Here is a 25,258-nt window from a genome sequence, read left to right on the forward strand (position 1 = left end):
TTCCAGCTAATAATTAACATGAGTAAAAGTACAATCATTTGAGATAATTGTTCATTTACAGCTGACTGTCATCAAACATAAGCAGCCCTGCCAAATGTAACTTCCTGCAAGGGAGAAATAATTAATCCTTCACACTTGTTCCACCGCCTCACGAGCACCGCTGTCAATATGAGCGCACCCTGGATCAATAGCTGTATGGTGAACTTCGTAACCTCTGCACAAATGGCAAGACCAGAATGAAACCCTTCAGGCGCATCAAGGGAAGGACTGGAAAACATTATAAAGACCAAACCAAAACATTCAGCTCTTTGAATTTCCAATTTGCAAAATATCATAACTGACAATGCAGAGCCAATCCTCTGTTTCTCAGCAGCTTGAGAAAAAATGAACTTAATTCTGTCCAAGATGGTTTCCTCATGCAGACAGACCAAATTAAAGTGCAATTTGTTTGCTGGCACACCATTCTCATTGCTTCTATAGCTAAAAATAAAGAAATACAGATCTCTCCACCAATTTACTTAATCAGAATTTGATCCATTACTTCTATTTAATTTTGAAAAGTGTAGTAGAGCCATTTCATTAGGAATTCATGGGGTGTCATTTTTCTCTAAAAACATTAAATGAGTGGAGAAAAAAAAACATTCCACACAAAGTATTCTCATATGTCTGAAAACAAATGACCAATTGACAATACATGACATTTTCATGTGAACATTGCCAACTGAAATGTCTTTGCTTGTACTCACGGATGTTGTCAGTGTTCTCTTGCACAATGTCCGTCTTCAGTAGGTTATCAGCCAGGACAAAGGCACCTTGCTCAACAGTGTCCAGCAGCATGGTGGCGGCCCGCAGCTGCTCACCTGTGCTCAGCTCCCTCCATGCTGCCTGGGCATGCGGCTGCAGCAGATTGTTGACCGTCTCCACCATGGCCTGGGGAGTCCAAATCATTGATTTAGTCAACAGAAGCCAAGCTGTCCTGGGACTGCTTATGTTTGACATGGTGATTTGGTAAACGGCGACAGTGAAGGAAGTGAAATGAGCATTCAGGACTGAAAAAACAAATCACATAATCCTGTGAGGTTGAACCAGGAAGAAGCATGAAGTGGGTTTTCTTCCACCATGTTTCATTTCATAATCATCTTTCTACTGAGCAATTTCATGACCGTTTTCCCAAATCATTTACAGGTTATGCTTTTGGATGGATTGTAACTGGTAGTAGCAACACCTGAATCTGCAATGTCATTGTATTAGTCGCTAAATTGCTGTTGTTACTATTTCCTTTTAGTTGTTACTATTTCCTTTTATCTAACTAGAAACCAAATTAATCATGTAAGTGAATCAGAACCAATGCTTACAAGACAAGAGGCTAGTTCTTACATGACTTGAGGCTAGAGTCTTTAATTGGTGTGATTAATGCTCTTCCATGCACCAACACACTTGTCCAAACACTTGTCCAAAACACAAAAGCACGACAAAAAACAAAGCAACATTGCGACATGCCAATAGATGGACAATGTAGTTGCTGGTAGCAACAATCCGCAACTATTCAGCACACATCCTGCATATAAAGTAAATAGCACCAAACTACTATTCTGTCCTCTTTAATCTCCTCACAACAATTCAAAAGCCAATAAGCAAGGAAGAAACTAGAACAAGACATGATGATGAAAAATTAAGAGCTATTAAACATTTAAAAATGCCAATGGCAAGATTTACGAATAGAATACTAATTGCTCAAGCAAACTAATTCATTCCCAGTGCCACTGCACTGAAGAGCAAAGTGAGCCGACTGCAAGTGGAAGAAAAGTTATTTCTAAGCCAACACAATAGGTGTTCAAACAAATAATATATATTTTGGTTTTCTGTCTATAATCATTAATGCAATATAAATATATTTACGTATTAAATACATTATAATACGGACATTTATTTGCAAGGATCATAGTGTGTTATAAGTAGTACGTATAAAAAATAACTAAAGAAAAACACACAAAAAGCTTTAACATTTTTCCTTTACTTAAAGCAAACACTGCCCACAGAGTTACTTAATCATACTACAGTGTAATACATTATGAATGTACAATTTTGTATTACAATTATTGGAATTATAAAATGCTTGATAATTTGTTATGATTATTGTCAATATTAATGGTATTAATTATATAGTGCTACAAACAGCTTATAACGCTTTATGAGTAAGTATATAATGCAGTATAAATATCAAATACCTTATTATGCTTCATGATTGTTATCAAGCACTGTTAATATTTGAGTGCTTATAATTACAGAGTACTACAATATGTAGTACTCTGTGAAGTATGTTTATAATGCATAATAGACATGGGCATCATAGTAAGTGTTGATGAAATTTCCTGCCATGATGATAATCATAACATTTCAGAAGAATCCCAGTTGCACTTCTTCAAAAACCAGCTCAGTTTTGACTTCCTAAAGTTAGATTAATGATGTGGGTTTGAAAACAGGGGGTCTCACCACAGAACCTCTCTCTGAACTTTGCTTAGATCCCTTTTTGATCAATGGATTATGAAAAGGAATAAGAGTTTTAGTATGACTCAAAATCAGCACGGGGATAAAGCCAAAGGCGATAAGAGAAATCATGTGTTCTACTGTATCAAATTCATTCTTGATCAAAAGAGAGGAAAACAAAAATGGCTTTACTAAAAACACCAGTGTTGATCCCCCACATACCTTATAATGTTAAAATGTACATTCGTTTCAAATCACTGTGATAGCAAGAGGAGACGGAGGACTGTATTCAACTCACTGGTGCTGGATGATAATTTCAAACAGCACCAGCTGGCTTTTCCTCATTCAAAACATACCCTGCACACATTAAGCCGCCCAGACACAACCGCACACACACACACACACACACACACACACACACACACACACACACACACACACACAGTGAGAGACTGACGCAAGAGCGAACACACACCTCTGCACCTGCTAGTATACAAAAACACAAGACAAACTCGCAGGCGCATGCACATACACATCCACACACACACCTGCATAGACAGTCTACCAACTTTGATGTAATTATTCATTATCTGCAGCCAATCTCCAATCACACCTTTTGACATTCTGCCAGAGGCAGAGGTTGATTCACTCTCAATTAAGGCGCTCTTTTTCTTCAGGCACTGACATTTTTTTCCCCTTTGTTCAACACTGCAAGATTTTTTTTTCTCTCAGCACTTCTTAAAACACTGAAATAATGGTTATTCGGGGGAAAGGATTGATGGACTTGCAGAGGAAGCCGTCTCGCTTTTTCGCATGCAGAAGAGACTCAAAAAAGAAAGAAAAGAATAATAGCAAACCATAAAGACATAGCGATTGGGTCAGAAACTTGATTATACAACGGATAATTGATAATGAAGTGTGGATAAAGCAACCAAGGGCAGGGTTTACATTATGTATCAAAAATTAATATTATAAAAGGTCAATTTCCATACAGGCCTTTCAGGCATGTAAAACATCGTCCAAGGAAATACAATAAAGCTGACATTCACTCATGATGCATCATTTGGACATGCAATAGATTACCAAATCCCTGTGATGCAAATTATTCATTACTGGTATTAATATGCGTGTAGCATGCCAATTTTGCCTCATTCAAACCAGACAACGACATGTTGATATCAAGACTGGAGAGTACTGTCTCCATGTTGAAAACCAGTATGCTCCACAGATAAGACAATTATCTGAACCTGAGCCACACTACACATAATATATCACGGAAAAGAAAAAGGAAAATATGTGTTTCCTTTGCTGCAGAGGAAAAAAACAAGTCAATCCCACTGCACTTCTGTGTTATTACTTTGTGCCCCTGAGAGTTTTGTTAAGCTATCTATGTTGCCAAAGATCACTAGCGCTATCACTTAAGACACTGTCTGGGACATTGGGGTTTTTGCAAAAGACGCCGAAAGATAAACTCTCATTTGATTACGTGCAGATATGAGAGACTTGTTAAGAGACTCATGTCTGTACGGTAAATATGAAGGTAAGACCGGCAGCCAGTTTGTAAATATCTTAACGTTATCTTAAAGCTAATTGGCTGCTGCAGAGAGGAATCCTTTAACCTTACTAACTTTCAGCAAGAAAACAAATTAACACATTTCACAAAATGTCAAACTATTCCTTTGAGGACACTTCAAAGCCAAAGAAAACATGTGTTCTGTTTAAAAAATGTCTAGTTTTGTAACAACTCCATTGGCAAATTCTTCCAAATCGAGAAGGAATATAATCATTTAACTGAACTAAAAACATCAAAACAAGTTTTGAATGCATAGTGTCTATATGGGGATTACATGTCAGTGTTTTTGAAAATCCTCATTATGGCTCTGATTTACATACAAAATACAACCTGTATGTATACATTTGTCTCTAAACTTATAAGCAGTATGCATGTGTGTACAAGGTGTCTATTTGGCCAATCATTCAGGACAAAAACATAATTTGTTTACTTGATCTATCCAGGTAATGTAATTATGTGACATTTTGGAAGATAGGCTTCTCCATTGTCTTGCTGCGGGATAGATGAATAGATTGATACCACTCTCATGTCTGCATGGTAAATATGAAGCCACAGCCAGCTGCCGGTTAGCTTGGGATGTGCACCCAAGCATCACATCACTATCATCAACACAGTCTGTGCAGGTGAGACGTGATGGCGGCTTGCTGCTACTTTACTGTTATTAACACACTGCCACTCCATCTGTCAAATGTAGCAGCTCAGTCTACTGCAGCAAACTCCCAATAATTTTTTTTGTTTGTTTTTTTAGCGACATGACATTCCTATGCTGAAAGAACTCAAACCAGCAGAACAAAATTAAAGCTATATTCTGGTTCCTGGTAGATGACGACATGTTAATCGTTAACTGGACTCACTGCTGGAATGTTCCACTTGGAACAAGCATGATGACTGGGCGTGAAAAGCTGCAGTGCACAGGCCATTTATACCAATGCAGACGGAAAGAAGGGAGAGGTGGACATTAGCGTGCGCTTGGCAGGAGTCCAAACCAGCCTATGGTGTGTGTGCTTTTATCTGTGTGCTGATTGATGAAATGAACTCTGGGTCTGGGAAATTGATTCTGGCTGAGGCTGATCTCCCTCTCTTCCCTTTCTGGCTTGCTCGTTGCTCGGCTTTCTGTGTACACTCGATTCTCCTCCCTCCTCCCATCCTGTTCACCAGTTGGTTCCTCTCACTTGTTTTCTCTCACTGACGTTGAAGGCTGATCTCAAAATGGGGGGAAAAAACAACACAAACAATCTTGTTCTCTCTGTCCTCTATCTGACTAGATGTCTCTTGGTGCAGGTGAAGCTGTTGCATCATTTCTGTGTTTCTTCTGCCCGTTTCATTTGACCTGCTAGTCAAATCCTTCTTTGAAAATCTCTCAAAGCTTCATGTTTAATATTTCATGAAATCTTCCTCCCCCCCCTTGTAAGTGGGTGGTTGTGTCTGTATTTGAGAGTTACTGAGGGATTACCTCTGTGTTTTTTTGTCTTCTGTGTTAGGCTTAATCTTACAACTGTGCAAGTCCCAAACAGCAGCCCTTTATATATGTATCAATGGCAGAGAGAGTCAGACTTGGAGACCTAAAGTTTTAATTCCACAGCACTAACTCAGTCAGTACAATAATCAGACCGCAACCTCCATATCTAAAAAGTGAATGCCGTAAACATGCATTATTTCTATTGTTTGCAAAAATAAGTGTGATTGTCAATGAGAACATGACCCTACTTCTCACTTGCTTTATTAACTCAACATTGTGAAGATCAGTTTTAGGTCTCAATTGCTAGTTTCAAGTCATCTTCAGCACAGCATGATATTCATTTGTTAAATTATGGTCCCATTGAGAGTAAAATAGGCAATAACGCAGGGTATGCTTTAGGGCGTGGTTACCTTGAGATTGACAGGTTGCCAGCGCTACCAAAGTGGTCATAGTTGACCGTGTTTTTCACAATGTTTTGATTTCATGAAAGCTAGTTCAAACATTTTAGTCGCCTGAAAATGTCTTGGACTAAGCGTCACCTTTTTCGTGTAACTTCTGGTTGCAAAAAAAAAAGGACGGCCGATATGCCGAACTCGAGCCTTTAAAACCGTACATCACAAACAAATAAGTGACGTCTACATCCACTTCCAGTCTTCTAAAACTCAGCACTCTATCTTGAAAAAAAGTTCAAATGAAATACAGTATATATAGTCACCATTTATTTCCAGTCCAGTATTCTTTCGTTCAATGTAAAGCTGCACAGATATTTAATATGAAACGCCTTCCAGTACCTAAAGGCATGCTATCTCTAGTTTCTGGTTGGCTTCTAATTGGAAACATTGTTTTATCTTGAAAAGGATTTCATGACGTGTTTTAATTTTGATGAATTTTGATTAAATCTCACATTGGTCTGCAACTTGCCGTGTGATCGCACTTCTAATTGGAAACGTGCAACAAGTGTTGAGTTTTATTGACGTAACATAACATCGCTAAGAAAAAGAAGCTGTGGAATTAACGACTGAATGAGAACAGTTTTTTTTGTTGAACAGGAGAAGTACGTCGCAGCATAATGGTGAGTATGACTCGTCTGTGAATCAGTGCTGTGACAATCAGCATTACAATTAATTTACTATGGGAAGTAATGAGTGCAGCAGGTTTGGGGAATTTACAGTTTGTATATATGTTTTTACTGTATGTGTATTAATAGAAAAAAAGAACAATATGAAAACCTCATGGTTTTCTTACGCTAAATTATACATAAGTTGGTTGTAACAAACAAACGTGAAATCCTGAGTGCTGGAGAAATCCTTCTTCTCTGTCCACTTTAAGCAGAAATGCTTCATAAAGACTATTCAGGCAGAACTGTGCACTGCAGGACAGATAAAGAGGTCTCGGTTATGAGGATGTGGTTATCTTCATCTTTTAACAAATTGACTACCAGGGAAATGTTATCATCTTGTTACATTCTCGAACGAGGAGCCTCCCCTCGTTTCGTCTGCTCTAAGGTCATCCTGCGCTGTGACACTCCCCCTAGTCATCTTTGCATGCAAAGGTGTCATTTTAATGAGCGGCCTAAGTCAATATCCTCCCTGTATCCTGATAATTCACACTCACTTGGCTCCCACTAAGGCACAATATATTAATTTGTGATAATGTGTTGAAATGGCCACATGCATGCATAATTTAATTGTAAGTCTCAAATCTTCTGCTTTAAAACAAAAATAAATGCCGAAGGAAGAAGCCATTCAAAGCTAGTGTGTTTGACCTAATCACGGTAATTGGACCATAAGGTCATCGCTTATGAACAAGCTGCCGTTACTAGAACCAAAAAGGCACAGGAGGCTGACCGCTATTTTCATCATGTTTATTCTAAATCAAAAGCAAAAAAAAAAACAGAGAAACATTCCTCCAGGGGAGAAACAGAACATAGGGAGGTGATCACTATACAGAGCGCTTTGTAGCTTTATCAAGGCCAAATCCTTTGTGTGGACTTGGCTATGGAATTGGCTATGGCATGTGGCAGTTTATGAACAATCAAGAAATATTCAGAAGTGGTCATGATTCATGGGTGTTTCATCTGCACAGGATCAACAGAGGCACAGAGATTGCTGCAGGTTGAACACTTTGTGAATATGTAATTGAAACAGCAAATTAAGCCGTTTCTATTGAAACTCCCGGGTGCGCTGAACAAGATGAAGACCTCAGTACTAAGTGAATTCAAGTGTCATCTTGTTTACCACAAGATAAAATCCTTCAATCAAGCCGAGAATCACTCATCTCATTTCAACATCAACCTCAAGCCCAGCACTTTATTTTGGACTATGTCCCGCTTCACCACAACCGCACCTGCACTCGCACAATCTGCATTTTCCCAAAGTACTATCGAAGTCTGTTTTCCGCACCGTCTCTGAGCAGAAGGACAGCAAAGGCAGGTGCGCCTCTCATTTGCCTTGTATTCCTCTGCTAATCCCATTTATGTCAACCACCAGGGCCCTGTTGGAGAAAACATTGCCCAATTTCCCTAATCAATGAAAGTCCCTCAAAGGCTGGCAGCGTGAGCAGTCAATGCCTGTGTTTACCTAAGGCCACAGATGTTGCTCCATTATTCCGGTTCGTCAAGTGAAAGCTCCACACTGTTTGTCAACCCAGCGAGGGAACGGATGAGAGGAGGTGCACAGCTTGTGTACAGTTGTGTATGGTAATGCACAATATATCCTCAGCATATACTCCACTACGGAAACATGAACCCAGATGCAGCCGTAAAAGCATATAGATGTGTGCACATCTATTTGTATGTAATTTTCTTTGTTTTCCCGTTCCTAGCGTGGCTGTATCTATGGCAATATTGCTGGGTCAGTCCAACACTTTATTCCAGAGTGAAACATCTTAAAGATAATTGGATTGCCATGAACTTAGTAGATATTCATGGACTGGAACCTAATAACTATGAGGTTGACATTTCCGTGTTTTAGTGAAATGTCTCCCCTCTGAATGAGTGGTAATAACATCTAGCGCCAATATATGTTCAGTTGACTTTGTGTCAATTAGCATATGTTAGCATGCTAACGTGGACAAAGCACTTCGAATTTGGTTGCCGATGGGAGTTTGACTACACAGACAATTGGCATTTGTTGGCAATACAAAGTGTACAGAAATAGGATACTTACAGCCTTGTCCTATGAGCATCTCACGCTCACAAACCCATCTGCACATGTGAGCACGCTCAGCCATATGAAAGCATTCCAGTTGGACGTCATTTGCATAATCACATGACTATACATAGGAAAGGGCCTTCTGACATGCCTCAGAGGAATCGAGGCAAATAAATGTTGCTAAACGTGAGCGCTGCAGAACATACATACAACAACAATAACAAAGTAACTCAGTAGCCCGATAAATAGCTGAGGGAAGCAATAGACACCCCACTAAATTAGGACACACATGGATTATGCATCAGGGAGAATCATAACATGCCATGACTTTGGCTGACTTAGTAGTTACAATTTGAGTTGCTGGTATAATGAGGTCACTCCTTTTGGCTCTTAAGCATTTGCTGAGAAATGTAGGAGTGCATTACATCTCAGTGAGCCCAATTTTTGACTGATGCTATCCTCTTATGTGGGTAATTTCACTGGAAAGAACATTTGATGGTTTCAGGGTGAAACCCACAAAGGAGATATGGCATTTGAAATAATTAAATGAGCAGCCTCATGCTGAGGCCAAACATACAAGAGGAGGTGGGAAAATATATTGACATACTGTATGCAAGCAAGTTACAATGATGACAATGTGGGTTTGAGACACTGAGGTTAACTTGGAAATAGTTCAGTGAAATTTGACCTTTTAATTTAACAACATGTAAATATACATATATAGTTATTTCCACTTAAAAAGGTCAAACTTCAATGACAAGGTGACAATTGAAATGACAGTACAGTTTCCACAATGATGGAATGGAAAGTGGTTGCGGGGAAAAGTTTGGTCCAAATACCTGAACATAAAACCGGCAAGAGCGCTCTCTTTTCTGCAGCTGCAACCCAAAGGAAATGCAAATAGTTAGCAAAAGGTCATCAATTCAAACAATCCCACTTGAATACATTTCCTCTGTTTTTGAAGTAGAGATTTGAGAGTAGTGAGGGAAAAAAAAACATTTTACTCTTGCAACAATCACTTTCATAAATTGTGTGCAAAGTAGTATACAAAGTACATGAATTATACACTACCTAGGAAAAACACGTGTGCGTTAATTAGCACTGAACTGAGACATGCTATACATTTGGGAGCATGTCTCTGACACTGTTAAATCTGATTTCAAGGTTTTTGGTTTCATTTATATTTTTCACTTAAGAAATTCTATGAGAACTCAGGAGAGCTATTTATCTTTTGAACGTCTGCCACGGTTGAAGGAGAGTTAGTGCTGACAACAATTAAGCAAACCGGAAAAATGACAGGAAGCACAGGCTCAAAGAAAGGCTGTCAGCACTCCATGGAGAGTGGATGATTTTAATTGAGTTCTGATACAAGCAAGGTAGCCAACAGTGCTACTATGTGGCTTAACAGTACCATGATAAATCCCATGCAGATTAGCGCCAAAGAGTACCATCTCCCCATAAAAGAGCCTCTTGCTCTACATCACAGCCCACTCTTCTGGAAACGCTCCCGTCCGTACCGTTAGCCAGCAACCCTTTGATCATGAAAACGAAACTGATCTCACCGTTTGCCAACTCAATCCTTTCATTGTCTGCTGGCAGAAAGCATTGTGCTTCGCTATCAAAAAGGAAAATCTTTAATTCGCTTAGCTCTTTGCAGATTGTGTCAAAATGATTGAACTCGGGAGGTAAACATCAGCCACTGCCAGAGCAGAGAGGGAGAGTTCTGTGAGCTCTCACTAGCAAAGGAAGTTGAACACAAGGGAAAGATATTGACAGATTTCTCTACATAGATGCACCAAAATGTAAGGACGGCGTATATATGGAGGACAGAGAATTATAAATCATAAGCAATCCCATGACCTTTTCTTCGTGCCCTTTACGCGTCTTTACAAGAGAAGCTAAAGACTTCAAAAGCAATCGCAAACAGAGCAGTAGCCTCTATCTTGAATGTGGTGTTTTGTGAGAAAACCTTTTTTCAAGAGGTATTATAAACTCTAGTTGCCCCTCAATGTGGATTTGCTCATCACAATCCCTTCTGAGGCCTTTTGGCTATCTTTACTGCCTCCCCTCTCTATTGGCGAAAACTGGCACTAAAATCTCAATGGGGACATCTGTGTCTGCTGCGGCAATGAAATAAAAAAACGTCCCGAAAAAAAACTATCTGCGAACAGGTGTTCATGTTTCTCTACAAGTGAAGCCGCTCCAGAAAATTAACGACTGACATTTTGAATTTCACTAATGTTTGCTTTTCTGTTGGCTGATCAGCAGACAGAAAGTATTATTTTAGATCGCTTTGCCTGACTGGGCCCAACTGTGCTCTGCTGCGAATTGGGGAGTAAATGGATTAGATTCAGGTTCAGCAATATAAACCCCTGCATTCCCACCATTTAGATCCAGCCTAATGAAACCTCACCCTGTCTCATTAATGCAAACCAAGTGGTGCAAGGTTAGTGCTTTTGATGAGCATGACACATGAATAACATCTTTGAAACTACATCAAAGCTAAATAAATAACATACTACGTGATGTAAGAGATATGTCAGAGCTTTCCACTGAAATTGAAGGACCATAGGAAAACGGATATCATTTTATCTGACAGCACTAGGCCAAATAGCAGATCATCAAAAGAAAACCTTCTGTTCAGTTTTGTGTGAGGTAGGCCTGCAAATTTAAAGAGGTCTTGGAATGAAAATGCTGACTTAGAGATTCCCACTTTTGAGTTAAATCGCTCACCTAAAATTCCCATTTTGAATCTGCTTCTTTACAATAGGGTGAACAAGCAGGGGGATGTCTCACCATTCCTGCAAGCCATATTTATCCGGCCTGATAGCAAAGGAGAAGATAAGATAATAACTGGCAGTTTTGACATTTCTTCTTTCATTACCTTGTTCAGGCTTCGTGCTGCACTGTCTTTGCCACCTGGCGTGAGGTTCCTCAGCTGCACGTCCAGGAGATCCACCAGCTGAACCATGGCCTTCACTGTGAAGGTGATGTCTCCTGGCTGAAGATTACGCTTAGTTTGCTCCGCCAACTCCCTGGCAATGACTGCAGCCGTCTCTCCAGCTTTTAGCTGTGAAAAGGGACAAACAGATAACATTTATTCCTCTACAGTTGAACAAGCAAGCCTCACATCATTATTTTTTTGTTTACAGTATAATTGTTTCAACCTAAATAGTGGAAAACAAAGGAAAACATGAAAAATTGCACTATACAAATGTGTGACCCCTTAAAATTAATGCCGTTTAGCCTGTACATTTTCCCCAACGGCTGATATAGTGCACACAATTAATGTGGCAAGACAATATTGTATCCAGAAGCAATTTTTAAATCAACTATTGAGGCAATTTCCCCAGATCCTTCCCAGAAATTATTCTTTTGTTCAAAAGCCTACGTGATTTTTGCCTCTCGGGATTTGTTGAAAACGGAACGATATCAATGATGATTTTGGAGCATTTTCTTTTTGCTGTTGTAAGACTTAAAACAAGGTTTGCTTCAACTTTTCTACTGAGTCTCATTTTGTTTCTCTCACATCTATTTCTGACACACAGACGCTCTACCAACATTATCAGACTCTTTTCTCTCACGTTATTGTTTCACTGACTCTCTCAAAACAATCCACCTTCATATACAAGAACATCCCTCAAAATAAAACCTCGCCACCAAACACCCACTGTCCATTGATAGCGGACGTAGCTTACAATGATGAAGGCACGGCAAGTCTGTCAAGGCTTTAATAATAAAAAGAGTTTCTACAGTGATTTTCAACAACCAAAAACACAATAATAAAAGTGTAATAAATTGATTAAAGATGATCCTATTAAACTGCAATTATTAGCATCAATTTATAGCATACATTTGCTCTGTAGTATTTTTCCAAATATGCAGCTGGTCCTGCTATTTCTGTATTTGGCAATGCAACGTTACCAGATATATTTGTGTTTGACAAACGCATCCATTAGTCACATGCATCATGTACATGGTTTTGCTTACAATAGTAGGAAGAGCCCCAATGCCACTTTTCTCATCGGTGAAACTTCCCGATATCTAACTTATGAGCTTTGGAGGCATCTGTTTATTGGCTAATGAGGCTCACCACAAACCCTGAAACGTTTGCTCACAAACTTTATACTTTGCACAGTTATTTATCCTGGTTTTCAAATTAGTGTGTCCATACAGTATTAACCCAGTTCTCTCATGTGCAGCAGTGCCCCTTGATGTCAACCATTTCCCACTTTTAATTTATGTGTCTCTACTTGCCAGACAGTAAATAAATGGGTCTTAACAACTTAGACACACAACAACTAATTATTTTCAGTGCAATGCCATGTTTTTTTTTCAATTAATATGAAATGCATAATGGGAAATAAAATACTTTGATGAGTTTAAAATAGACCTTGAAAGTCACCAAATCAGACTGACTCACTGTCTATAACCATAACATAAACTATATATATGTAATAGTTGGTCTGAACACTAGTAAGTACTTGAGTAAAAAAACACCCTTTTGGTGTCTTTCAAAGGTCCAGTACCTTCAGCATTTTCCTAATAGTCTAGCTGTGGTGAAATGAGCCTAAAAGATGCAGTTACACCAACTATTACAAGCCAATACTGATTTACTCTGTGGCATCACCTGCTGTCATCGCCTGTGAGTTTATTAGTCAGGCCAATCATGCTGCTTAAATTGGTCTTCACAGAGAGGTGTATGCAGGGAATCTTGTCTTTGCAAGATGTATTCCTCATATCCCTCCCTCATCTCTTAATGAGAGGAGCTGGGAATGCAGGGTAGATAGTTGTGTTTCCTCCCTTTCTCTCTCCCCCCCTCTCTCTCTCTCTCTCTCTCTCTCTTTATCTGATGTCAGTTCATTCTCTTTTTAGTCTCTACTGTTTCCCTTCTCATTTTGTCTCCCGAACCATCTGGTAATGAGCAGTGCCACATTCAAAACAATGGCTCCAGATATAAAATAACGAAGTGCCAGATGGGCATTCCAGATCTCTGACATGTTGATCTTCATTAAAGCTGTCCTGTCTTCACACTGCTGTAGTGTGACTTTCTTTTAAAAGATTAAAATTCTACATTAGAAACACACTGTTCAATGTATGCAACAACATAGCAACAGCCCTTATAGCAAGCTCAGGAAGACATTGCTCTAGTTAATTTCTCCAAACAGCAGTCTGTAGTGGAGCGTTATCGCGGCACTCAAACGGTGCTGCGCTGTACAGAAATGCACCTGATAATTCCTCTCCCTCCTACTTTGTTCCCCAGCAGCCATTCTCCATCCAAATCTGCAAACTGCCGTTTGTTTAATGGGCCGAGCTTTGTGCTGTTGAGTAGATCATAAGTGTTATAACATGCACGCCTCAGGGCCCTATGAGTTTAAGGGAGAACATTGCCTGCAATTCATAACCTGGAACCCTGAACCTCCTCCTCCTCCTCTTTTGATTTGATTCTATTGCAGATTTAAACATAGGAAGCTTTATGTGAGGCTTTGAATAATAAGTTACCCGTTAGGGGAGGAGATACAAATCGTTTATGCTTGAGTAATATGGAACGCAAATTACTGCTGTATCGTGTCGTAGGATAGAAAGTGGTCTGGATCAGCTGTTACCCAGAGAAGTCCACTAAACGATGGAGCTGTGGTACTGGTTTTTACTCCGCCATCGTCCAACCACCGATGCCAAACACAAGCATTACCCTACTATTAAGTAAGCCCTCTGTCTAATCCGTAACATTAATTAACTAGTTAGGGAGAGACAAAGAACAAAAGAGATAACACACAAACTAAAGCTCTCTTAGAAAAAGCAATATACACCCTTGGTTTGCATTGTGAACTATGGTGAATGTTAAGTGGAACAGGCTAAAAGGGCACAGTTTGTTTAAAAAAAACCTCTCTTGAACCAAGGTACAAATCATAGTAACGTGCCATCCTTCAAGCCATATATAGGAGTTTTTCTATAGGTACATTCCAAAGTAAAATACAAAAGACACTTTCCCAATAAACCAACTTTTTATATTAATTTAAGTAGCAGATGTTCTGCTTATTATATCTGCCTGATACCTTCTGACTGATGAAGTTGACCCAAGGGGAAGAACAGTTGCTGAAATCTGGTCCCTGGGGGTCCCAGTACCCTTCTGGACCCACGCACATGTATGAGGCCACACCTAGAGAGAGAAGAAAGAGAGTGGCTTGGTGAGAACAATGGCATCACACTGATCAGCTCAAGGGACACACCCATGTCAGTAAAGAAAGAGAAGCTACAGTGACACATGATTTGTAACATGTGTGTCTATGTACGTGTGTGTGTGTGTGTGTGTGTGTGTGTGTGTGTGTGTTTCTAAAAGATGTCTTGAGGGACAATCAAGATTCCAGACATTTTTTTCTACTCCCGTTTTCGCATGAAAGAGTGATGGACTAATAGACTATGCATTCAGGCTTGTCATCCAACGCCCCACTCTTCCCGCATGTCAAGCACTTTTCTTATTTGCAAAACTTGTCGAAATACAACTGCGATGTACCAAAGAAACACAATTCTTAAGTGATTAAATTATTGGATGTATCAAAATGTAATTGGATAGTTTTATCTTATTGTGACTGAAATTAAGTCGCTTCACTTGAGGCCAGCCAAACTTGCCCAGACAGTGTGTGTATTTAATCATTGAAAGTCAGACAGTGTCTGCATGTGAGTGTTCAACTCCTGCATGAGAAAAATATACCCAATTAGGTGCCAATTAAGTCTGCCATAGCTGAATTCATCACGAAAGGTCAATTAAGTTGGTCTGAGAAAACTTACTCTGCTGACAGATGTGTGGTTTAGGAGAGTCAGTCTTACAATGTTCCATCTGGGCTATAGAACAATAACACCTCCACATATATATCATCTGTTCAGGCTCTCTCCATTCCTACCTTCAACATGATCAGAATTAATAAATGAAATACACTTAATCAAGATATAGAAAGTACAACAGTTCTTCCACGTAGCTCAAATAACTTGCATCTATATTTTCAGAGCTGACATCAGCAAGGCATACATGCTGACATTTAATTGCCCTTGCTTGTGCTTCGAGAGACGGTGTGCTGGCAGGTGAGACGACCGGCATTAGCGGATATACATTTTGATTGACATATAATTTCCTTCCCCTGTCCACCTTGGACAGCCTTATGTGTGATGGTTTTATAAGGTAAGGGACTCTCCATTTCCTCCTATTTTGAAAGGCAGGAGAAAGAGCATGAAAGAGAGAAGGAATCAGAGAGGGAGTCAGACGGGTGTAGGGGGAAACAGAATGACAGCAAGCGAAGTGAGGTAGATGGAAGGGGAGCTCGAGGAACTTTCAAAGACTGGCAGAGGAAGCTCACAGAGTTGTGTTCTGCTTGGCAGTGTCGTCTGAAGAGCAATGGCTTTGAAGAATTTGCCGAGAGGAGGTGGGGTGTGTGTTCCTCTTATCTTGCCATATGACGGCTGTTAGTGAGGTCTCGACGGGTGCTGGTGTTGCCCATTAATGAAGCGTGTGTGTGCGTGTGTGTGTGTGTGTGTGTGTGTGTGTGTGTATCTGAATCTGAGTGCTGACTGATTGAAAGGAACCGATTGTTTTGGGATTCGAGACAGATTTGAGGCTATGATGTCACACATCGCATCTGGAGTGACTTGCTCTTTAAAAAATAATCATAGGGAAGTTTCAGAAAATTCCTTAACAAAGGCATATTTTGCAATTTAACATATCTGATTTTACTTATTTTTGGTTTAACTAGCTAGCTAGCATTACCTGTTCAGAAAGGGCTGATTGCTTCACACTCGCCTCTTCACTTCCTTGGTTCCTAAGCAATAGACCTACCATGACATAGGCGCAAAGGCTCACATCAACATCAAAGAAAAGTGAGCTGTCCCTTGCATGCTCAGCAGTGTTGGAAACCTTTTTTCCCCACCAGCCGGAGGGGCGGCGTTCCGCCTGTGGCCGGCGGAGCCGATCGCGGCCACTCTCGCCGATGTGATTCCACCAGACCTGTAGCAGAGGCGTCCCAGAAGCAGAGACCTGCTCTACCCCTACAAAACACTCACCGTGTGTCCGTTCATCTCAAGAGGTCGCACTGGACTCGACACTTCCTTGAATTCTAAACAATACACCCGCTAAGTGTGAAGTCGATCGGATAAAAATCGACAGACTCCTTCCTTTTAAAAAGATGCATTACCACCACAGAGTTGCTTTATTAATGCAACAATACTGACAGCAGAAACCCACAACAGCAAGGTTTCTAGGTTACCTTTCAGTTAAACTTTAATTCTTCCCTCACGATTCGCAACCTATTTTGAGAATGCAGCAAGATCTTCAACCGTATAACATCGAAGCCTTTACTTTAAAAAGTCTATGCGTTCAGTGACCATGTCTCATTAAAATATAAACTGCTGCTTGATCAGCACTTACATAGATATTTGTACTTTCTGGGGTAAAGCTTTTATATCTGAAGAAGCCAACATTGATTTTATCTTAAAGCAGACTGGACTTCATTCTCTTAGTATTGATACAAAGACAGAGCGTGAACAACATATAGGGAAACAAATGCTTGATAAAAAAGCTCAACAAGCCCTTTTAAAGTGCCTAACACAAACTTGCTTAGCCATTAATTAATTACACTAATTGTATCCTGAGAGATAGGATATAAATATTGGTGTGTGGTGTACTAGTTCCTGGTTTCCATACTGATGCGATGATAAACTATCTTTAGCCTTGTATCAGTGAGCCAGGAATGAAGAGTGAGGCGAGAGGACAGGAAGCAAGACGACGAGAGCTGCAGGGGAAGTGTAAACATAAACAAAACGCACACCAGCAACCAACATCAAGGGGAAGAGCCTGGCAATAGACTGTCTCCAAACGAGAGTATTGACATCCTTACAGAGTGAAAAAATAACAACACATATATATATATATATATATATATATATATATATATATGAATTAGAAGAGTTTAAACAGAGTAATGTTTGACAGAGGAATGTTTGAGGTTTTCTAAGATTAATCAGGTTGACCAAATGTGATTTGGAATATTGCGTTATACGTCATACAATATTGATCCACGTACCCTAAAGTATCCTCCAATTTCAAGGCAAGATCTACCAGAGAACCTGGGGCCAAACTACCAAAAGAAGGACTCCCTTTACCGATTTGACATTACACAAATCCACATTACCTGCGGTTCCTGGTGGACAGGACATCTTGGCCACCAAGCCCTGCTTGGTCTTGGGCCAGGAGATGTCCATCATCACCAGGGGATTGCAGTACTCCACCCTGATGTTGGGAAGCTTGGAGGAAGGCGGCGCCCTGTGGTCTTCTGGGAGCAAACCCTCCACCAGCGTCTGGCCAGGGGCCCCCGCTGTGGATGTGGTCCGTGGCCACTGGGCCAGTGCTGTTGTTGTGGCGGGCATCTTGGTGGTGGTAGTCCTGGCTGTCGAGGTTGTCATGGTAGAAGTGGTTGGTCGAGTGGTGGTCCTCGTCGTCATGGTCGTCGTATCCATGTACACCATTACAGAGGACGACGTTTCTGGTAAAGGAGAAAGAAGCAACAAAGTGAACTGACAGATTTAAGGAAAAATGCACAGAGTTGAGAAAAAAGAAGATTGAGAGTAAATGTCTTTTCTCTTTTCAGTCACACTTCATTAGTGTCTGAGGGAAATTTATTTTGGTGCTGCTTAAAAGAAAAGGCAGAGCATACGCAGGGGGGTTCTATTCTTCCCCCTTTTCCACTCCTCAGTTTGAGAGGAGATAGTTCAAAGAGGATCAATTGGAAGTTGCAGGTGTGACTTGCATGGGCATGCATGGTGTCTAGTTTTAGACCCCCGCCGGCAAAGCTAATAGACACACACCAAACATATACAGCTGTGCAGTATACAAGTTGCTGTTGACGAGGGCATATCTCTGCGAGTCAATAGCTGGGTGTTGTAGCTACATGCTATTTCTGGGTCAGCCGGGACACACTGAAATACCTATTTCCTGGATGTGAGTCTTCCCTGTGGTTACACTCCAGGAGGCGCTTGCTAATGGCACTGTTTACCTCAGCTGTTGGGGACAAGAGCTATCATAACACCAGCATGCGCACACGCACAGACACACACACACATGCACTGAGTAGGTAATCCTTCTCTTCCCACTCAGATTCATATACACCTTTTCAACTCCCTGTCATCAATCATCTCATCTACTTAGCCATCTTGTCCCCTTTATATTCCCTCCCCTGTGTCACTGATTGAAAAATAGGGGCCCCAAATTAATTTAGCAACAAGCTTTTTATGAATGGGTGGACTTGTTTAAGCCACAGAAGGTGAGAGAAAACACAGAGGTCATAACATATCTTTGAAAAGTGCGTTCATTCTTATGAAACTGTGTTCTGTGGAATATCATAATTTAGGAGCATTGCTCTGTGTTACTCATTATACATTTGCATTATTTTTGCTCAAAGATGTTACAATATGCGATACTGGCATTTTCATATGTCATGATCTTATTACTGAGTGTAGTTTGGAATAAGGCAGCTTGCTGTAGCCCCTTTCAATAAAATCCTTCGAGAGAGCACTTCTCACAAACACACACACACACATAATATGGGCCTTTGCAAAAATGCAATTTGGGATAGTTGTCTTCTTCCACCCTGATTAATGCAGAGATACAATCAAAATGACAGAAGTGACAAATGTCCCAATCTTTGCATGAAAGGGGAGCAAAACAAAATCTAATGAGGGTCGATTTTAGGTCGACAGGTATAATGGACATCACACATCCAGAAAGCTTAGATAACGGACATCACTTCTGAAATCCAGTTCAGTGAGATTCAATTTGTAATCGGGCGATTCCTCTGTATGCTGAATTTGAAAGCAGTGAAATAACACTAAATTAGTGCCGCGGTTTGTGAATTGCCGAGACGCCTGTAGGCTGTAGTGACAAACAAGGCCGCTCTCAGCAGTCAATGCACTCATTCAACGAGAGCTAAGGTTGATTAAATATGTTGCCACCACAGCAAAAGTTCCAGGCTGATTGAGTATTTGTTTTATTTAGCTAACAAAAGAGTTTGCTGTGTTTATACGATCCGCAGGTATCTTGGGCTCTCCTGTGGAGGCACTCCATCAGTAACGTGGAACTATAACAAGAATCTCATTGAATTGCAACGTGAACTCGAGGCACGCAGACCCTTATTTTACTCCCCAACTGTCTGATAATGCAGGTTATACAATTTCAAAAATATCAGTTAGATGGAAAGAAGAAGAAGGAAAATCACCTGAGTAGTACACACAAGTAAATAATAAGTGGAATACACAAAAACTTGAAAAGGATGTTATCACACGGGTGAATATGGATGCAAATGCTTGAATAAGCCAGCAGAAAAGCACAGTCCCATGCTCGCACACTGAGAGCCGCACATCAACCAACATAAATTGACACTACAAACCATCAACAGGGCTTTAAAAATCACATGAATACTCAAAAAGGTATTTAACATTTTGACCAGCCACAGAGATATCACCATTTACATTCTATAACCACTATTAGACATCACCATCAATCTGCGCCCTGGCAGCCCAGTACATCCTGTGGCCGCAATGATCATGAAAACAGGACAGGTGATATATCTCCAAGGACACCAGTCTATTTATTGGATTATTCATGAGTGAATTAATTTCTCTATGCAACTGTATTTGAGAAGTGATGATAACCTCAAATATGTTACACCAACTCTTTTGGTTCAGGGAATGGTATTCATTTACGTTTAATTGAAATCAGCCGGCGGTGCTTGAACTGCATATAGTAAAAGAGCCCATAAGGGGACCTCATGGAAATCTGATCATGGAAATTCACTGCTCATATTGAGGTCAGTAAAGGTCACCTTGCACAGACTCCGATAAGGTAGTGGCTAAAAAGGTGTGCAGACAGGCCTATTAAGATAAGGGGAATATTGTACTGGTCAGGACGGCTGATACAGGAGCGAATCTGGATGTGACACATTTTTGCTGAGCGAGTTTGTTACTATAGCGGCCCAAAATACAGACTGATGCAAGTCAGTGAACTGTACAGGGACGTGTGATGCATTAAATGTGCTGAATGCGGAATTCAACGCATTAATATAGCAGCACACGACTATTTGCTATGGAAAAATATAGTGGACTAATGCCGTCCTGAGTTGCTCTCCTGCTTTGTGTGTGTGTGTGTGTGTGCGTGTGCTTTGATCCGCGTTTCTTCGGGTTTTGTGCACATAGACCGGCAGCTGTGCTTTTAGTACACGTGGGCCCCACCGTCCCGGCCGTCATCCATCAGCTCTGTTGTCGTTACTCGTGCCGTCAGTGAGACAACCGTCAACGCGTTGAGAGCCGCGTGGAGGCAATCGCTCAGTCATAGAAGTGCTCCGAGTTTACCATCTTTAACCATGTAGGAAGGCGTAACAATTAATAGTACACCAGACTATGTATTAGACTTTAAAGCATTTCATTCACAAATATCTGCGTCATCAATAACTGCAGGTTTTCCTATTTTTTCCAATTCTGCCGACACTACATGAATGCAATTAGAGTTAACACAATGGGATCATAAGCAACACACATGTTCCCAGTGAAGGATGACGTGTTTACTTCTTTTTAAACATTTGTGATAAAACCTTTGAAATGTTTATCTGTGAAATGCTAAAATCATGTCGTCATATAGTCAGAAAACTGAGTCATTAATGTCAGTAACACAGCAATAACCATCTTTCTAGGTTTGCCATTTAGCTAACATAAGCAACAGTGTGTTTTATTGCTTATGAACTTAATTTGAAAGAGAAAGAATGCACTCTTTTTCTACACCCTTGCTTTGTAGTTCATAGCAAGCAAAAATCCAGCTGTGAGTGTCCCTCAATGTCAAAGACAATTCAATAATTCAATAAACTGATCCTTTTTAAATAATCATAATAATAAAAGTTCTATCACTTTCTTTAATGCTGGGTAACATGACAGTAGAGAGAAATATAGCTTGAGGAAATCGCCATCCACAGCATGAGGTTAATTCAAAGTCACTCGAAACCATGTCTAGAATGTAATTCCATACTGCCAGATGATCCCGTTGAGCCCACTGTATAATAATTTTTTTAACACGCAGCATGTTAAATACGCCTGCAAAGACACACAGGAGGCAGAGAGCAGGAGTGGAAAAGAAGAAAGTGTCCTTGAGCAAACTTGTATATCTTTTCCATGAGATGGGCACAAAAAAAAAGGAAAGCCAGCAGCAGACAGCAGCAACAGTCTGCAAGCACTAACGCCTTGGAGACAACACAAGGACATTTTGTTTTGCTTTGCCAGCTTCCCCATTCTCTCCAAAGGGATGAAGGGAGAATAAAAGCTCAAGAGCACCAACGAGGTTAGAAAAACCTTGGTATTCTCAGTGGGACTCGTGAGTGACCCCACAGGCAGATTTGAATGTGCGTCGTGCTTTGTGGTGTGCAGAACTAGAGACCACAAAGACGAAATACGAGTATAGATTGGTGAATCCTTTTCATGTCCTTGAACAAATTAAATTATAATTGCAATGTTTACTTTAAAAATACTACCTCTTTGCAGTATTCCTACCTAATTATTATTAGGCATTTCACAATTGATTAAAAATGAATAGTGCCAACAACCAGCTATCAGATATTCATGATTCATAAGCTTTGGGGCTTAAGAATGTTCCTACACCTGATCAGGTGACCTTTTCATGCATAGAAGACAGGAGCAAACTTCTGTGAGTGCTCCAGCTTCCTCTCATTGAACAACCAACTCCACTCGTCATTTACGCACCTCTTCTAATGCACAAAATCCCTCAGACTAAATGTACAAATTCTGTTTCCACCACACACCGAGCTTTGTGCTTCATTTTCAAAGCATTCATTTCTAACTAATTAGCCTCTCTCTGTATCCCAGGGCTTGTGGCTTTCACAATTAGATAAGCACGCTCTACTTTGCTCCTGGAAAAGAACCTGCTCTGCTACTATGAAATGAATCCGGTTTATATGACTTGCCATTTCCGCACAGGCAGCGGGCTCGTGGGCTCTGACAAACTTCTGCATAGTCGAGATCAAAAGCGGTGCAAAGGGCTTTCGGGGGTAAAAATGAAACTAGCGTTAGACAGTGAAGTGACTCCACCAACCTTGTGCTGAACCCAATTACCTCCTAATTTTAGTATTTGAACCTTTATGCATGGTTACAACTTCAGTAGTCACTTTCACCGACCCTGGAAAACATTTGACAGTCATACTGTGATGTCACCCGCTAGCTTTCTACTAGCCTGGTTCAAGCCTGCTAAATGGGATTTCAGGGTGCTGGGACATGTATTTTTAGAGTGAAGCGTACTAGAGTGCGGCCATTAGTGGAGCTCTCCGAAATACATTTCAACCATATACTTGTCATTTAGCCGTTTGATGAGAGTGTGCTGCTTCCACACGTTAGTTCAGATGTCAGAACTTCTTTTTAGCAATAGGTAGCAATACAAAAGTGGGTTATCTGATAATTATAGTTGACCAATACATATAGTAACACATTTGAGACTAATGATAAAAAGACGTGTCCTAACGTGACCCACATCTGACAGGATGAAAGTGGAGAGAACTGGAGAAAAGAAAATATATCTGAGGCTTTAATATGTGAACCAATGTGATTTGTTAATTCTCAGCCATAAGCTAATTGAGCATTACTTTGTACAACATGTTATCTTTGATGATTATACAGCACATCTATTTTAAGCCATCTCCCAAAATCAGTACACGTTTCATAATGGCATAATTCTATAAACTCCCAAGCTTATCAATTCCCTAACCTTTATGCTGCATGATCCCACCAAAATGCTACACGACACGATCCCTCGTATGCTGAGGAGAATGGTCGACAATGACATGATTACAGTCCTGTCATTTAATGGAGTCTTTTGTGGCAGGACCACAAATCCATCAGAATGCAACTGGGGTGTGGGTGTAGAAGGATGGTGGTGGTGGGAGTGTGCGGTAAATGATGCAGCTAGACATCCGGTAATGCTCCGATATCATTTGACATGATGAGAACCGTAATGGATGGGAGCTATGCATTGTTTGGCAATTAATTTCTCATTCCGAAGCTCTCTTCCAGGGACTTGAGAGGGCATCTATGGAGGTCACACAGCCCTGGGAGAACCGTATGCCATGAGCTGATATATATATGCACACATGAACGTAGTCCTGGCGAGACACTCACAGTGTTTGAGCTAAATGACAGAGGACAAGTAAGCACAGCCTGCTTGCATATGCACTGGAGTGAGGTACTATAGGGTGAAGTCACAAAACAGATGTGCTGTAAATTCATGCAAAAGCCCAAAGAAACAACTACCGTTTTATTCCCTTAATGTGCATGCATAGCTCATCTGCATTTGCAAAATTAGATTTAGCCACGTAAGTTATATTTATTTATTCAGTATATTCTAAACAGCTCAGATCAAAAACATTATGCAAATATTTCATGCATCTACACATTTATTAATATACTATATAACACAGTTATGGGATATTAAAATATCACAGTCCACAGAAATTCATATTTATCATTGTCCTTTCAAAGCTAAACGGAGGAATGCTGGATTCAGTTTTAATTCTTAGAGCCAAAACTTGAGTCTCACAGACGACTCACAAGGCCAAACATCATCAAACGTACCAGGGAAAGCAAGAGGAGGGAAAAGTAGTATGTGCACATGAGCAGAGGGGATTTCAGACTCACTAAGAGGAAAGGAACACTCCTTCAAAGTCCCATCCATTTGCCAAAAAGTAAAGCTTTTCAAAGGACTCTCAACCAACAGTAGTACGGGCCAAATGGATCGGGCAAAGCTGTGTCGGGGAACTCTGACACTGGTTTTAAAAGAGAGTTTAAGATCCTATGGAGGCCTCCAATCAGATTTTTCTTGGCTGATTGACCACAATAAATCACTTTTGAGCTTGTGTGTCACCAAGCTTGTTAAATGTAATGTGGTACATTTTCTAGAGAAACTGGTTGCCATACACAGACAGACACACATACAGTCAGGAGTAGAGCGGAGAACATTCCACACACACTACAGTACCCTCGTTGCACATTTTTTTCTTCTGTTTGATATCCATTGAGTGAAATCACTGCCAACTACCTGCTTAGTTCACACACTGCACAGCTGATTGTCTGTGTGGGGATAGCTGGGGCGTTTTAACCAAACAAATGAAAGACTGAGGAAACACACACGGTATAATTAGTTTACTCTACACACATGAAAAGGGGGCAAAAAAAGCGGTGTCTTATAATCACCATTCACCCAAACTTTTCACATGAGACAAACTTTCATTTTTGCATATTTTTTATATGTCAGGAGAGATGGATAGGTTGCTGACCCTAATTGAGGGATTGCTTGCCACCCCTCTAACCACACAGGTGATCTGTGTACGATTTCTGGATCAAGGTAGAGCTGCCAAGGCCCATGATGGATGGCCAGTCAGGAGGGACACCAGACAAAATCATGTGATATATTATGCGGTATCTCACAGAATGAACAGACATGCTGAACCACTTGAAACATGAGCTCGTCAGCTCAAAGGTTTCATTTAAAATCCATAA

General features: G+C 40.4%; 1 protein-coding gene across 1 annotated transcript in view; it reads right to left on the reverse strand.

Annotated features, from left to right (window-relative positions):
- LOC306734795 (adhesion G protein-coupled receptor L3) overlaps positions 1-25,258 on the reverse strand; it is a gene marked incomplete at its 3' end in the record, with an annotated part of 118,274 nt that overhangs the window by 45,559 nt on the left and 47,457 nt on the right. Inside the window, exons 5-9 of the mRNA XM_079216185.1 lie at positions 17,851-18,201; positions 14,728-14,831; positions 11,556-11,741; positions 9,511-9,549; positions 747-930 (exon numbers count right to left, since the gene is read on the reverse strand). Coding sequence (XP_079072311.1) covers positions 747-930; positions 9,511-9,549; positions 11,556-11,741; positions 14,728-14,831; positions 17,851-18,201 — 864 coding nt within the window. The remainder of the gene's footprint in view (positions 1-746; positions 931-9,510; positions 9,550-11,555; positions 11,742-14,727; positions 14,832-17,850; positions 18,202-25,258) is intronic.

This window comes from Taurulus bubalis, assembly GCF_910589615.1.
Source record: "Taurulus bubalis genome assembly, chromosome: 3".
NCBI lineage: Eukaryota > Metazoa > Chordata > Actinopteri > Perciformes > Cottidae > Taurulus > Taurulus bubalis.